At 48.3% G+C, this 17,395-nt stretch overlaps 1 protein-coding gene across 2 annotated transcripts in view; it reads right to left on the minus strand.

The window, feature by feature from the left end:
- Window positions 1-16,936, minus strand: part of UAP1 (UDP-N-acetylglucosamine pyrophosphorylase 1) — a 38,381-nt gene extending 21,445 nt beyond the window's left edge. For both annotated transcript variants that reach the window (XM_030572692.1, XM_030572691.1), the window contains exons 1-4: window positions 16,660-16,936; window positions 9,635-9,839; window positions 2,026-2,201; window positions 39-211 (exon numbers count right to left, since the gene is read on the minus strand). In XM_030572692.1, the coding sequence (XP_030428552.1) occupies window positions 39-211; window positions 2,026-2,201; window positions 9,635-9,839; window positions 16,660-16,936 (831 nt within the window). The remainder of the gene's footprint in view (window positions 1-38; window positions 212-2,025; window positions 2,202-9,634; window positions 9,840-16,659) is intronic.
- Between the last annotated feature and the right edge of the window lie 459 nt (window positions 16,937-17,395).

Consider the following 17,395-nt stretch of genomic DNA (forward strand, 5'->3'; position numbering starts at 1 on the left):
GCTCCTCTGCCCTCTCCACCCCACTGCAGCCCCATTACCTTTGCACCACACTCAGCTCCCTTCTGTATGCAGAACCCAATGAACCTGGGGTCAGCCACCTTCACTAAGATGTTGTCAACGCAGTACATATGGATGCTCCAGATGCCTCGCTGCTCCATGTCCTCCACGATGCCATGGGCGCCAAGGGCTCGGTACAGCCCCCCATTGCCATCTGGTGAGGCGAGAACACATTACTGCACCAGAAGCATACAGCAGGAGTGCGTATTTGAGCCAGTCCCCAGCAGGATGCCACACAGGGAGTAGCACGTTCTTAGAGATTAAGGGAAGCTGCCAGGGGAACAGACTAGACAGTAGTAAGAGGGGCCAGAGTGGGATTTTGGCCTCCTGTGAGCACACCCCAAACACCCTCTCCCCTGGTCTGTTTTCCTGATGCCCTGTTCCATCCCATCCCCCAGGCTGCGGACTGGCACTATGACCCTGCAGCAGAGGCTGGGCCAAGGAGAAGCCACCACACAACCCTGAGTGGCCAGCACCAGTCCGTCTGCTCTGTGGGGGAGGAGGAGGAGGAGGAAGAGTCCTATCAGGAGCAGCATACGTGAGGAATTAGGGGGAGAGGGAACTACACAAGACAGAGGTGTCTATGGGGAGGGGGCTTTGCCAAGGTACACAGGATGGGATTGTGACAATCCTAGGGTACATTCCAACACTGAGATGCCAAGTTGGGGCAAGGACTCAGCTCAGTAAAAATGCCATTAGGCTGCACCAATGGCAGGAAGGATCGGATTAACAGTGGCTTTTGTTCCTATAGGACCAGGAGATACTGAGCCCTCCATCACTACTAAAGCCCCGCAAAGCCTCTCTCCCTCCTCTCCTTCCTCCTCATTCACTTATGGCTTAAGCAGGCTCTTTGGCATCTCAGTGCTAACTCCATCACCAAGATGAGGATGAGTGATAGGACACAAGCCACTCTGTGCAAATTCACCCCCCTGTCCCAGAGGGAAAACAGGAACCCAGCTGTGCTATAGCAGAGCAAACTACTACACCTAGATAACTAGGCAGAATAGTAAGAGTGTCACTCCCCAGTTTGCAGGCAAGATGCCTGGCTTTCTTAGAGCCATATTTATCTAAGGGAAAGGAACAGGCAGGCACTTACTGTTGGGATACAGATGTTTAATGACACCAATCCTGCAAGCTGCTTTCTGAAAGGCCAGGTCTGCCAGATCTAGGAGGATAAGCAGCGATTCTCTGCTGTTTCCTAGAACCAGCCTTTGCACAAGTCACCTTCAGAAGTCCCTAGAGTGAGTTTTATCCCACTTATGTATTTTCTGTCCCTCCCATCTAACCTGTTCTCTTGGGTGACAGAAAGGGGGTGTCCCTAGCCTGCAGTCTAACAAGCTCCTTCCCTCCTACTCAAAGCCTCTTCAGTCCAGCCATTTCTGCGACTCCCCTCTGCTCAAGATCAGCCAGAGCAATACTGGAAATCTATGGGAAATTGAGGGATTGTTGCTGGATTTGGCACAGACCATGAAATGTTTTGTAAGTTCTACAGGATTCCAAACAAAGCACTTCTGCATCTAAAAACACCTGCGGGCTGCTGGCTACATGTGTCTGATGGCATTAGAATGAACTTTCACCCCACCACGGTTTACCCTACCTCCTCAAAAGCTTTTTAACCCCGGCACCCTTCAGATCAGCGTTTCTCAAACTTTTGTATTGCTGACTCCTTTCACACAGTAAACCCATGAGTGCAACCTCCCCTTATAAATTAAAAACACTTTTTTTTTTTAATTTAACACTATTATAAATGCTGGAGGCAAAGCAGGGTTTGGGGGGGAAGCTGACAGCTCGTGACCCCCCCATGTAATAACCTTGTGACCCCGTTTGAGAACCTCTGCTCCAGATCTTGCATTTGAGACCTTCCAATCTGAACCATCTTGATGACCCATTCAGAGCCTTGCTGAATCCAGTCTGCTGGAGAGGTTTGCTCCCCTAAACTCCCACTCATGGGCTTTCACCAGCACAGACCTGGTGCCATGGAAACTTTGCCCTTCTCTTCCAGAAAAATCTTGCCATCAAACCCCATAGCAGGCAGCATCCCTTGCTGGAAAAAGATCACATTTTCCTGCTTTAAACCAAAGTAATTGTGCTTCAAGAAGAACTCCTTGGTTGATTCCATTGTTCTGCCACTTGTCATGATGTACCTGCCACAGCAAGAAGAGAAAAACTCAAGTAAATAGGGAGACAGACTGCTCCTGTTTGATTTTCACATAGGATTGCTTTTGAAGCCCACGTAGCACTCATGGGATAGAGATCAGGATCCTCTGGGATGAGGATGTATCATAGAACAGCTCTCACAGACATCTAACAATGAATCACATCAACATTTCACCTCTGCCCAGTGAGCTCTCTGCAGCCACAGGTTTGGCAGCAATTGTCTGAGTGGCCATGTCAGGGACCTAGAGAGCCAAGAAGATGGTGCTGGTGGTCTCCATGAGCTGGGAGGAGCCTATGGTTAGAACACATGCAGGAGGAAGTTGGATCTGCTGCGGTATGATCACCAAGCCAGGGAAGAACCTCACCACAAGCCTTGAGCAACACCTCCACTGACAGCAACAGACACTGAAACCTCCTTGAGCAGGCCTGGACAATGCTTTGCTGGGTAATTTGGCTGGAAGACCCATTGTCAGCAGCATCTGGCACTGCTGACTTACTGGCCCTTGAGCCCCATTGCTGCTGGAGGCAGCTCATCTCCTGACCTTTTGGGGTTCTGCTTGAACAGGCAGCACAGAGAACTAGAGGAATTATGGCTCAGGTTCTAGAAACACTAGCAATGGCTACCAGAAATATGGTAAATCAGTGCTTGATGCTGGCCTCCTCGAATGTCCCAGCCAGGATACCAGAGAGTCAGATCCAAAGCACAGGTCAACTGTAGAGAATGGGAGACTATCCCAGAGGGATGAAGATGCACAAGCACCTTAAGAAGGCAAGGCCACAGTAATGCCTGCAACCAGCAATTAGAAAAACCACTTTCAGAGAAGACTGAACCAACAAGAAGGAGCTAAACTAGATCAGCTCATCCTGTTACTTCCCTGGTCAAAGAACAGCCACCTCAGAATGAACTTAAGGGCAGCTGGAGCCATCCCCCTTTACACTCTTCAGTCCCAGCAGAAATGGTGGAAATGCACTGTTGACCCAGACACACTTCTCGCTGGAAGTTTCTGAATCCCCCTGGGGCATGGGCACATTTAGAACATAAGAATGGCCCTACTGCAGGGGTCGGCAACCTTTCAGAAGTGATGTGCTGGGTCTTCATTTATTTACTCTAATGTAAGGTTTTGCGTGCCAGTAATACATTTGAACCTTTTTAGGAGGTCTCTTTCTATAAGTCTATAATATAGAACTAAACTATTGTTGTATGTAAAGTAAATAAAGGTTTTTAAATGTTTAAAGAAGCTTCATTTAAAATTAAATAAAAATGCAGAGACCCCCAGACCAGTGACCAGGACCCTGGCAGTGTGAGTGCCACTGAAAATCAGCTCGCGTGCCGCCTTTGGCACATGTACCATAGGTTGCCTACCCCTTGCCCTACTGGGTCAGACCAAAGGTCCATCTAAACCAGTATCCCGTCCAGATGCCCCAGATGGAATGAACAAAATGGTAATCAAGTGATCCATCCCCAGCTTCTAGCAAACAGAGCCTAGGGACACCATCCCTGCCCATCACCCATTGATGGACCTGTCCTCCATGAATTTATCTCGTTCTTTTTTGAACCCTGGTATGGTCTTAAGACTTTACAACATCCCCTGGCAAGGAGTTCCACAGGCTGACTATGCAGTGTGTGAAGAAATACTTCCTTTTGTGTGTTTTAAACCAGCTGCCTATTAATTTCATTTGGTGACCCCTAGTTCTTGTATTATGAGAAGTGGTAAACACTTCCTTATCTTTCTCTACACCAGTCATGATTTTATAGATCTCAATCATCTCTCCCCTTAGCTGTCTCTTTTCCAAGCTGAAAAGTCCCAGTCTTATTAATCTCTCCTCATACAGAAGCTGTTCCATGCCCCCCATTTTTGTTGCCCTTTTCTGAAGCTTTTCCAATATATCTTTTTTGAGATGGGGCAACCATATCTGCACACAGTATCTGAGATGTGGACATACCACGTATTTATATTGTAGCTCTTCGCAGTCTGCCTGGGTCTTGCTATCTTCAGGAATTTTTTATCTGCAAATTTTGCCACCTGTTTACCTCTTTTACCAAATCATCTATGAACATGTTGAACAGGACTGGACCTAGAACAGATTACTGGAGGACACCACTATTTCCCTCTCTCCATTCTGAAAACTGACTATTTATATCTACCTTTTGTTTCCCATCTTTTAACCAGTTACCAATGCATGAGAGCACCTTCCCTCTTATCCCATGGCAGCTTACTATGCGTAAGAGCCTTTGGTGAGGGACCTTCTCAGAGGCTTTCTGAAAATTTAAGTACACACTGGATCCCCTTGGTCCACGATTGCTGACCTCCTCAAAAAATTCTAGTAGATTGGTGAGCCATGATTTCCCTTTACTAAAACCATGTTGACTCTTCCTCAACAAATTATCTTCATCTATATATGTGACAATATTGTTCTTTTATAGTTTCAACTAGTTTGCCTGGTACTGAAGTTAAGCTTACAGACCTGTAACTGCCGGGATCACCTCTGGAGCCCTTTTTTAAAAATTGGCATCATGTTAGCCATCCTCCAGTCATCTGGTACAGAAGCTGATTTAAATTAGATGTTACAGACTACAGTTAGTAGTTCTGCAGTTTCACATTTTAGCTCCTTAAGAACTCTTGGATGAATACCATCTAGTCCTGGTGACTTATTGCTGTTTAATATATCAATTTGTTACAAAAACTCCTCTAATGATACCTCAATCTGACAGTTCCTCAGATTTGTCACCTAGAAAGAATGGCTCAGGTTTGGGAATCTCTCTCACATCCTGAGCCATGAAAACCAATGCAAAGAATTCAGTTAGTTTCTCTGCAATAGCCTTATTGTCCTTGAGCGCCTCGATTGTCCAGTGGCCCCACTAGTTATTTAGCATGCTTACAAAAAAAATTTGCTATTACTTTGAATCTTTGGCTAACTGTTCCTCAAATTCTTTTTTGGCTTCCTAATTGTATTTTTTACACTTCATTTGCCAGTGTTTATGCTCCTTTCATTTTCCTCACTAGGATTAAACTTCTACTTTTTAAAGGATGCCTTTCTGCCTCTCACTGCTTCTTTTACTTTGTTGTTTAGCCACAGTGGCTCTTGTTTGGTTCTCTATGTTTTTTAATTTGGAGTATACGTTTAAGTTGAGCCTCTATTATTAGGTCTTTAAAAAGTTTCCACACAGCTTGCACAGATTTCACTTTTGGCACTGTACCTTTTAATTTCTGTTTAACCTCCTCATTTTTGTGTAGTTTCCCTTTCTGAAACTAAATGCTATGATGTTGGGCCACTGTGGTGTTTTTCCTGCCACAGGGATATTAAATTTAATTATATTATGGTCACTATTACCAAGTGGTCCAGCTATATTCACCTCTAGGACCAAATCCTATGCTCCACTTATGACTAAAACAAGAATTGTCTCTCCTCTGGTGAGGTCCAAGACCAGCTGCTCCAAGAAGCAGTCATTTAAGGTATCTAGAAACTTTATCTCTGCATCTCATCCTGGAGGTGACATGCACAAACCAATATGGGGGTAATTGAAATCACCCTTATTGAGTTTAATAGCATCTCTAATCTGCCTGAGCATTTCACAGTCACTATCACCATCCTGGTCAGTAATATATCCCTACTGCTATATTACTAAAGCATGAAATTTCTACCTAGAGACTCTATGGTACAGCTTGATTCATTTATGATTTTTTACTTCATTTGATTCTATGCTTTCACATATAATGCCACTCCCCCAACCAGCATTACCTGTTCTGTCTTTCTGATATTTTGTACCCTGGTATTACTGTATCCAATGATTATCCTCAGTTGATATGAGGCACTCTCGTTCACCCATTTTATTATTTAGACTTTTATGTGAAGAAAGCCATATAGTGTGCAGAGAACCATCATCAGCTGAATTTACATTTGCCCTCATCAAGGCAAGGTGTGCCTGAAGGCAATCTCTCGGGATTCTTTCATGGCTTTTCTTGGGATTTTCTCTTGCTTTCAAAATTTGTGTCTTTTCTCCCCCATTTTTCTTCACAGCCTCTAAGGCTGCCTGAAGTGCTAGGCTTGCAACAGAAGCCATAGAAAGAAATACCAGAGCTACTTGTTTACAATTTTAGTTCTCATTGTGTTTGTGACATACCAGGGTGCAATCCAGACCAATGAGCAGATGCGTCACTCCTGCCCTGTAACCTGGGCTGCCCTTTACAGCAGCAGGGCATTGTAGTCTCCAGCCTGGCCAGCTCACAAACAGCCTTTAGCATGCAAATCACTCCAGGTCATGCCTGTGTGTACTGCTGCCAGCCAGCCACACACCTTGACACCTACCAGCCTTGGTTATGCTGCAGGGTGACCCCAACACAGACCCAGTCCTGGATCTTTCCCCAGGAATACATGTCCTGTATTGCCCAGTCCTCTCCTGACTAGTACAAATATGTTAAATCTGTTACTCCTTTAAAGGAATAATATGCACATAACTTGTTACCTCAAATGGAGTCACCCAGACCCTTCAACTTGAACATGCTGGATTAGATAATAAACTAGTTTTACTGTTTTAATTACAGAGAGATTTTGAGTACAAGTTATAAAGCATAAAAGTCAGAAAGTTACAAGAAAGAGGTAAAATGCTTACTGGTGCCTAACCAACTTCTATTAGATTCAAACAAATTTCTTTTGCCACATGCTTTCAGCAGTTTTACTGACCAAACTCCAAGTCAGGATCCCTTCCCCAGAGTACTATGGCTGCTTCCTTGCAGTGAATGTGATGGGCAGGGAGGAGAGGTGTCTTGGGGTGTCTGTACCTTCCTTCTATAGTCCTGTCCCCACCTTGAGAAGCATTTCCAGCTGGGAGCAAGGCAACATGCAGTTGGTGTGGAAGGAAACTCCACGCTGTTTCTTCACTAAGATGTAGACTTTTGCTCTGCCCCCTTTCCTGCCAAAGAACGGCCACTTGGCAGGTAACTGTCCATCAGCCTTGTTTACACATGGGTCAGGAATCAGCTTGCCCTTTGTCTTTGAGGAACCTGTAGGTCACTCCCCAGACTTGTCCAGAAAACACACTTGTCATGATTTCAGCTTGTTTATATATGAAGTTTATAGTTGCACACATAATGCTACTATTTTATTTTGCCATAGACTCAGACTCTAGGACTGGAAGGGACCTCGAGAGGTCATCGAGTCCAGTCCCCTGCCCAATATAATGATAATGCTGATCAGCAAATTATAAATTTTTCATTCAGTATATCTTGAACTGGGGGTCCTGACAGAAAAGGGGGTCACAAGGCTATTGTAAATGGTCATGAAAACAAAAAATATTGCCAAGAGGAAGGGAAGATGGGGGGAGGGGGCGGGGGTACAGCAGCTGCCGCTCTCTGGCCACCAAGCTCCAAAGGCAGTACCGCCACCAGCGGCAATACAGAAGTAAGAGTGGCAATACCAGTAATTTGCTATAACTTTTGGGGGGTCATCACAGCCTGAAATACTGAAACCAGTTTTAAATTATACCTTACAATGCATAAGGTGTATATTCTGTCTACACTAGAATTAGATACCCCTGGCTGGCCCATGCCAGCTGACACAGGTTCATGGGACTCAGGTTGTGGGATCATTTAACACAATGTAGACGTTCTGGCTTGGGTTGCAGCTTGAGCTCTGGGACATTCCCAACTTGCAGGCCCAACAGCCAGAGCCAGCTGGCATGGACCAACCACAGGTTTTTAATTGCAGTGTTGACATATTCAAATACCTCCTGAACTCAGACACCTGACATATGATTTGGAGAGCAGCTCTTTGAAACGGCTCATCACCCCACCCATGAGTGATGGACTGTGACCTTTCTGGGCCACATCCTTCTTGAGCAAGATTGGGAGGACAAGCTTAAAGACCAAGAAAGAAGAGAAACAATGGCAGACACCCATCTCCCCTCCCCCCCCAGAGGGGAGTGGATTGAGGCCTGGGTCTACACAAAAATTAGATTGATCTAGCTACCCCCTCAGGGCTATGACAATTTCTGACCCTGAGCACAATGGTTAGGTCAATCTAGCTACTGCCTCTCAGAGACAGATTTAATAAATTGACAAAGTATCTACACTACAGTGGAACATCTGCAGCACCCCAGCTGTGTCACTGTAGCACAGATATACCCTTAGAAGAAGGCTTTAATGGAAGTCTAGTTGCAATCTTAGCTATGATATTACAACTCATAACTCAATACTTTACCAGGGTATAGTGTCTTTCAGTTGCCAATGCCTTGCAGAACAACTTAAATGGGCAGACTTGGGCCACAGCTACATTAAGGCAATTCACACTGACATAACTGCCTCTATGCCACATCACCAGTACAAACCTCTAAAACAGACATTACACTAGTGCAGTTTAAACTGGTAATGTACCAAGAGCACAGCCTCAGCATGGTGTGCCCATGCAGAGAGCAGCCTATGTTTTCATTAGAGCTTTGTGCTAGTGTATGCAGTTACACAGGTCAGACTAACATCTGTCAGGAATGGTCTAGCTTAGTCATTGCCCACCTTTTTAATTTTTGAATTAAAGTGCAACCCAGGATCTACCTCGCCCCTTCCTGACACCCCCCCATCCCCAACCTGCACTCACTTTCACCAGGCTGGGGCCACAGGCTCTGGGCTGGGGCCAAAGCATTCAGAGTGGGAGGGGGCTCAGGAGAATGGGCTCAGGGCTGGGACAGGGGTTGGGGTGCAGGCTTGCACTGGGCAGTGTTTAGCTCAGGCAGCGGAGCTAAGGCAGGCTCCCTGCCTGCCCTGGTCCCACACTACCCTGACTGCCAGCACATCCCAGCAACAATGGTGGGGGGCGGGAGGGCGGCGGAAGAGGAGCTAGAGGGGAGAGAAGGTGGCTCTGTGCACTGCCCATCCCTGCAGGCACCATCACCGCAGCTCCCATTGGCCACAGTTCCCCATTCCTGGCCAATGGGAGCTGCAGGGGCAGTGCCTGCAGGGAGGAGCAGTGCCTAGAGATCGCTTTCCCTTCACCCCCTCCCCACCCAATGCAGGGATGTGTCAGCTGCTTCTGGGACCCACACTGGGCCAGTGTAGGCAGGGAGCCTGTCTCAGCCCTGCTGCGCTGCCAGACTTTTAGCAGCCAGAGACTGCTGCTGACTGGCAGAGGCTCTGTGATCAGTCAATCAAAATCTACCAGTTGGTAACCACTGGTCTAGGTAATACTTAGTCCTGCCACGAGTGCAGGGAACTAGACTAGATCACCTCTTGAGGTCCCATCCAGTTCTATAATTCTATAGGAATGCCAATTGCGCCTTCATGTAGGAAAGGCCAAGGCAGAGATTAGTTACCATACCCAAGTTTACATAAAGGAAATAGAGCCAGGACCAGAACCTAGAACTCTCCCCTAGGCCCCTGCTGCAGACAAACCAGACTACTATCAGGATGGACTGACAATGCACACCCCTTACCATGGAATGACACACTTGGTGCCATGCTGTTTTTCAGCCAGCTGCTGTAGTTTCAGGATGCGCTCTGCTTGGATCTGGAAGAGCGTTTTGTGGGATGGCAACCCCACATCATACATTCCCTTGGGATAAGAAACACCCAGTCTTGTCCCCTGTCCACCAGCTAGGAGGAGGACAGCTACTTTGCTCTGAGAAATCTGATGGAGACCTAAACAAGAAAGAAAGAAAAAAGTGAGTAAAAAGCTTTCCCCCTGCAGAGGGGAACTATGTGATGCCTTCCAGTTTATGAACAATATTATTGGAACCATAATCCTCCAGCACCTAAGCTGGTTGGCTCTAGGGAGGAAGGCAGCACAGCCAATCCCAGCTAAACAAAGGCTCTCCAATTATTGGCAGCATTGTCTGAGGGAACACGTGTACTGCTCTGTTGACTGGCTCAGTCACAGCAAAGGAGCTCTCTTTGGAGGAGACAAGAATGAGCTTCAGAGCAGCCCCAACAGCACCAGACTAAGTTCTGGGCATGCTTGTGGTGTTTACCCCTCAGCCTTCTTGAAAACAGCCAGCTCCTGTCCACCAGGATCACACCACTCCACCCAGGAGTGGCCTTGCGGAGAGATTATCCTTTGGGGTACAGAAGCTCAGCAGGCAGTTTCAGTAATAAGTGTGCAGAAAGGATCTTCAAATCATCCTGTTGCAGGAGTGTAATCCAGGCTCAGCCATGTCTCTTTAGATTTCTATTTACCCCCAAATCATTGGGACTCAGCGCTGGGCTTCACAGAACCAGGAAGACAGTTGTCCTCACAAGGACAGCCTAGACCAGTGACACAGGTTGCTTACTAGCCTCAGTCTGTCTCCTGCAGCTCTCAGTGTTTTAACATGTGCTGCAGATTTCATTAACCAATTGTGTTAAAATACTTGGTCAGTCATTTTGCTGAGAGACCATACACACTGTAGCTCCTCATTTAAAGTCCTCCTGGTTAATGTTTCATTGCTGATCAATTAGAGAACATGCTCTTTTAGAGTTGTGCAATGCTCCCTTCTAACATCATTTGGCAGCTGCCTCCTTTGTCCACTGCTTGCATATTGCAGTTAGCTGGTGGGGGCTTGGAACCAGAGTGGATCGGTAGCTCCCCTATCAATCAGCTCCCTTAAGTTCCCTGTGTAGCAACAGCCCAGCAGGCTAGCAATTGCAGCTGTCCCTCCCTACCCTGCCATGTGCTGCTCTTTTGAGTAATGCTGATCACTAAAGGTTTGGCTACACTTGCAGCAGTACAGCGCTGGGAGTTAAAGCTGTCTTCCTACAGCTGTGTAGGGAAAGCGCTGCAGTGTGGCCACATTTGCAGCAGTATTGGGTGTGGTGCATTACGGGCAGCTATCCCAGCCTTCAAGTGGTTGCAATGTGCTTTTCAAAAGAGGGGGATGGGGTGGAGTGTGACAGACAGCGTGGGGGAGACAGAGTGGATTTTTGGAGCTGACACTGTCAGCTCCCTGCCTTGCAAGTTCTAAGACTTGAAGATACACAGCACTAACCTTCAATCATCTAAAAAGTTTTGACCACTTCCCCCACCCCTCTCTCATTCACTAAATGCAAATAGCCTTCAGACCAGATAAGCAGCTGCTCCAAAACTGGACCCCACGTCCCCACTCCGGGCTCTCAAGCAAACACTAGCTACGGACATTCCAAAGGAATCCCCCTGCCTGCCTCTGCTCCGGAGCAAACAGTAGCTGTGTTTGCTTTTTAGATAAGCAGCTCCGGGAGCCCTGAGTTAACAACAAAACAAAGATGCATCATAACAAAACAAAGTGTTATCTTTACTTAAAAAGCATTATGGGAATGTTCCAGAGGTCAGTTACAGCGTAGTAAGATTAATCACTGTTTACACCGGCACCCCAGCGCTGCAAGAGCAGTGCTATAGTCCTGATTCCCCAGGCCGTGGAGTACAGCTAGTGCTGTATGTGCCTTGCCAGTGTGGACGGGGAGTAAGTTACAGCGCGGTAACTCTCCAGTGTAGCCAAGCCCTAATTTAGCTCCTGAACCACTGATGTCAGAGTATCGCTAGCCGAGACTAACCACATCATAAGGAGTGGTAAAAGGTGGCCAACCCAGCATGTGTTCAAAGTACTATACAAACATTAACACACTCAAAACCCTGGTGAGGTACATGGTTTTATCTTCATTTGGGATTTGCCCAAGGGCAGAAAGCAGGAAAGATGGGAGGGAAGTAGAGTCAAGATCAGAATTCCCAGACTCCGGTTTCTAGCCCAGAACTTAACTTGCCAGACAGAATTTATCTTAGATCAGGCAGCATTGTCTAGGGAATTAACACAGATAAGGAACCTGTGCATTCCTATTGCCCAACTGGCATTTCAGTTATGCACCCTTCTTGTTGCACCACTGCAGATTTTTGTATTTAGTAACCCACCCACCCCCAATACTATATTACTTACAGAATTTAGTATGTATGTTTAAAAAAATAATCAAGGTTGCACAGCTAACATGGAATTTTCTTATTTGAAAGTTTAGAAAAGAATTCAACAAACAAAAGGAAGACAGAAAGAAGGGAGAGTACCTAGGTGTTGCATTAGAGAGAAGCATGGCCTAGACATAGGAATGAATGGAAGCCACAAATGCTGGAGTTCTAATCCCAGTTCTGCCAGCAGCTCGGGTAAATCTGTATCTCATTTCTTCCCCCCTCCATTCCCATATCCCAGTACACATGCTCTCATCTCAGAAGAGTTGGTATAAGTGCTGTTCTGTAGGTGCATAGCAAAAGATACTCAGCATTTAAAGTATTAGAAGCATGTCAAGCACTAGGAGTGCTAGGTTGTATGTGGGGCCAAGACATGAAGCAGTTATTCACAGAGGGTTTGTATATGCTAGATCAGGGATCTCAAACACGCAGCCCGCGGGCCGCTATTTCCTGCAGCCTGCATCCATCCCCCTGGGCCTATCTCCAGGCCAGAGGTGGGCAAACTACATCCACAGGATTGCCCTCAAGCCTCACACCACTCCCTGAAGTGGCTGGTATCATGTCCCTGTGGCTGTGGGGGAGGGAGGGAGGGAGGGGAGAAGCAGAGGGCTCCCTTTGTGTGTTGCCCTGGCTTCTCGGCACTTCCCCTCCCCCCCGCTCCCATTGGCTAGGAACGGGGAGCTTTGGGGGAGGTACCTGGAGTTGCAGCAAGCAGCATGCAGAGCCCTGCATCCCCCTCCACCAGGGGCTGCAGGGTTCCAGCTACTTCCTGGAGCAGAGCGGGGCTGGGGCCAGCAGCCTGCCCTGGCCCCAGTGTGTGCCGCTGCCACCCCAGAGCCTAAAGCCCTCCTGCACCCCAGCCCCTGCCAAGCCCGTTTCTGCACCTCAAACCCCAACTCCATTCCCTGAGCCCTCTGCTGCATCCCACATCCCTTCTGCATTCCAACCCCCTTGCCCTGAGCCCTTGCCTGAACCCCCCCCCCCGCCGGAGCCCCTGCTACATCCCTCATGCACACTCTGGGGCCAGAGAGGGGGCAGTTGGGGTGGGCACTTCAGGAAAGGGTTGGAATGGGGGCAGGGCCAGGGGCAGCGAGGGGGTATTGTGTCAGTGATGCGGCCCTCAGGCCAATGAACTAGCCCTCATGGTCATTTGAGTTTGAGACCCCGGTGCTAGATGTTACACAGCTGAGCATTTCTATCACAATAGCTTCAGCAACAGAATGTGCTCAGTTGTGCAGCATAAGTGGGTGGCTCTACTCCCAAGAGTGAGAATTCAAGGCAGTTCTGAACTTGTGCACAGAAGTGCACATCTTCAAGCAATGTCCAAGCAGGTGATGTGACAGACCAAAAGTTAATAACTAGAAATCTAGGGCTTTATATAGCACTGTTATGAATAGTCTATAGGTCTAAATTTTGACAATAGGAGCCTAAATATGTGCTTACAGCACTCTAGTTATCAATGGGATTTGTGGTGAAGGGTTCAAACTTCAGTAGGAGTGTCAATCTTCAGCATTTCACAACATGTAACCAACTAATTAGGTGCCCATCCCACACATGAAAACACTCTTTAGCTGTGCCACAATGTAATTGAAGAGTTTGGGTTTCACCTACTGCCACAAGACTCCAAACAATGGTAAAAGGTAAATTCAAATACATTTCAATTTAGAAAGCTATGCAATCATTTTTCAGCCCAACAGTGACGGTTCTTCATGTAGTCCAGTCATTGGCTAAGCATATTGTGATGTCTGCACCTGTTTTTTTATCTGCAAAAATGTTTGTTCCCTCTTCACAAAGTGGTTGGACTAATTCACAGAAGTTCATTTTCCAAGAAAGCTTTGGTTTCAGTCAAATTTCAGCAAAAAGGAAAACTTTTTGCAAGAGTAAAAGCATTCAGATAAGACAAAGCTGAACCAGTCAATTTTATGCAGCTAAATTACGCTCTTTCCAAACTGTGCCTATATTTACAGGACAGCTACCTAGAATAGTGCACAAGAATCCACAATAGTTGGAAATTGCTTGAAAATGCCATTTCCAGATCAGTAGCCCTCACTGAGGAATGTCTACTTAAGTTTGAGTGGCATGTGAAGTTTTTTGCATGTAATTAGTGTCCAGATGCTCCCATCCTCCTGATGGAAAAGTATGTCACCCTCTTGATACATCTACCCCCAACTCCACTTTGGCCCAGAAGATTTTAGAAAGTTGCTAGTTTCTGCAGACAGGCATTTATAATGAAAAGCCATTTGCAACATTAGAGCTTTCTCCACCAGCAAAAACTATGTGGTATGGCTGTTTTTCCTGATAGCAAACAGCTGAGAGTTCACAATGAACCTCCAAAGGTTAAATGCTTCCTGGATAACTTCCTGCTTGGACTCATGCCTCAAACATCTGTTTAAGAAAAGGGTGCCACACATATTGAGGCATACCAGCAGGACAACATATGCATAGTAACTAGGACATCAGTGCAAAGCTTAATAGTCTGTTCAGTTATGCTCTCCCCACTTTACCCAGGCCACACCATAGTGTCATATCAAGAGAGCAAATAAAACAAGCAGGGCCAAAGTGTCCCCCATATGCTATAGACATCAGTTGTGTTTTGATACATCAGTGCCAACTCTTTTATAGCACATTCCATCCGTCAGTCTGGAAACGTGTTGCAAAGGTGCTCAGTACCACAGTTCTCCTGTTACAGATGGGGATATGGAGGCACAGAGAGGGAAAATCAACTCACCAAGTCACCCAAAAGCAGAGCTGGGACCAAAACTCAGCTCCCTCAAGTCTCAGTGAAGTACTCTACTCACTACATTTAAGTGTAAGTTTTATCATTCTATTAAGGTTACATAGCAGCTACAAGACTCATTTCACAATCACTCTTGCTGTCTCTTTATCTAAGGGCTGGTCTACACTACGGGGGAAAATCGATCTTAGATACACAACTTCAGCTATGTGAATAACATAGCTGAAGTCAAAGAATCTAAGATCCAATTACTCACCATCCTCACAGCATGGGATCGATGTCCGCGGCTCCCCCTGTCGATTCCGCAACTCTGTTCAGGTTGGTGGAGTTACGGAATCAACATAAGCGCATTCGGGGATCGATATCGCATCTCATCTAGATGCGATCTATCGATCCCCGAGCAATTGATTGCTACCCGCTGATACGGCGGGTAGTGAAGACGTATCCTAAGATATCATTCCACTCCCAACCTTACTAGGGATGTCTACGGTCTCAGATATGCAGCATTAATGCTGCCTTTTCACACAGAAGTGTGGTATTTGAAGGCAGCAGATCTTAGGGCTTGGCTACACTTGCCAGTTAGCATGCATTAAAGCAGCCCCGGGCACCCTACCTCAATTCCCATCCACACTGGCAAGGCACATAGAGCACTCTGACTCCAGGGCTAGAGTGCTGCTAGCATTCCACCTTGGTGAGAAGATTAACACTTGGTGCACACTGGCTGAAATGCCCAGGCGTCAGTGTGTTGCATTACTACGCTCTGATCAGCCTCTGGAAACACCCCATAATCCCCTTAAGTCAAGTGGCCACTTGTCATTGTTTTCAACTCACTGTAGGCATGCCAATATGCCCTTCGAAAGCTCTGTTTCTGACAGCTGGCATGCTTATCTGCTCCAAGACAAAGCAACCATTACTGTGGAATGCTGTGTGTGTGTGGTAGGGGGGTCTGTTGTGGTCTGAACTTACAAGAGAGCATGCTGACATGCTCTCAGCCCCGCAAAAACCCACTCTCCCCACATACACACAACACATTCCCTGTCACACTCCACCCCACCCCCCTTCTTTGAAAAGCATGTCGCAGCCACTTGCATGCTGGGATAGCTACCACAATGCACTGCTCTCTGTAGCCATTGCAAGAGCTGCTAATTTGGTCATGCCAGTGCAATTGCAGCTGTCAGTATGGACAGATTGCAGTGCTTTCCCTACCGTGTTCAACAAAGGCAGGTTTAACTCAAAGCACTCTACATCTGCAAGTGTAGCCATGCCCTAAGGTAACACTACAACTCTGCTTCCATTATAACACGCTCTCAGTTTTCACACACCACTTCTGGAGGATTCTGTCGTGGCTAAGATATTACACCACCAGCCACCTGGATCAGCTGCCCTCTGCACTGCACAGACTAGGGCGACCAGAGGGCAAATGTGAAATATCAGGAGATTGGGGGGGGGGGGGGTGAGAAAGAGAAGAGAGAGAGAGAGAATAGGAACCTATGTAAGAAAAACCCCAAAAATTAGGACTGTCCCTATAAAATCGGGACATTTTGTCACCCTAGCTCAGGCTCCAGGGCCTGCTGGAACTCAGAGGAGTCTGCGGGCTCGGCCGGAGGCTAACGGGGGAGGCCCGCTAGTGTATGGTCCGGCAGCAGCACAGCAGCGACAGCAGAATCCACCGCCACCCCAAGCGGCTCCCTCCTGCCAGACGTTAAGCGGCGCCCAAAGGCCAGGAGCCAGCCCGGCCCGCCGGGGGGAGGAAGCGCCCCGCGTTGCCCCGGGGCCAGGAGCACCCATCGCAGGTACCGGGCAGGAACCCCCCCACCCAGTACCTTCGCGCTCCCACTCGGGGAGCCGGCCCGCGTCTCGGAGGGCGCTGCCCAGCACGGCCCGCGGCAGCGCCTCCATCCGCCCGTCCACCTTGTCGCTGTCGGCCGCGCCCGCGCCCTCCATGGCCCGGCGGAAGCAGGCGCCCAGCGCCTCGCAGTCCAGGCTCTGCAGCTCCTCGCACAGCGCCCGCTGCCCCGCGTCGTCCAATTCGGCCCAGAAGCGCAACAGGTGGCCCTGCCCGGCCGCGGCCAGCCGGCGGCGCAGCGCCTCGGGCTCCATGGGCAGTGAACGGCGCCCAGCCCCGGCCGGCCTCGGGCTCCGCCGCACGGGCTGCCCCAGCCCGCGAACCCAGGGCCTCGCTCACGGCTCCCAAGCCGCATGCACCCACCCCACGCGCCCTGCTGCCTCCCGGCCCCCTCCCCGCTACCGCCCACATATAGGCGGCTACGCTCGGCCCCGCTCACGGCCACCAATCGCTGCGCTCAAGGGCGGGCTGCCTCCTCGCGCCCACTGGCCCTGACAACACGTTAGGCGGCGGGGACGCGCCCTAATGGCTGAGAGCCCAGGAGGGGCGGGGCCACAACCTCCTCCGTCCAATCGCTTCCTGGGGCACGTGGCAGGTCCTAGCGTATGCGAAAGGGAGTCGCTGCCCTCTGCCAACTCTGCAGCTGTTTGCCATGGTGATGTTTGTGATGTCACGTACACTTAATGTAGCCGACTCGCGAGGCAAACAAAGGC

Source organism: Gopherus evgoodei, chromosome 8, assembly GCF_007399415.2.
Source record: "Gopherus evgoodei ecotype Sinaloan lineage chromosome 8, rGopEvg1_v1.p, whole genome shotgun sequence".
Lineage (NCBI taxonomy): Eukaryota > Metazoa > Chordata > Testudines > Testudinidae > Gopherus > Gopherus evgoodei.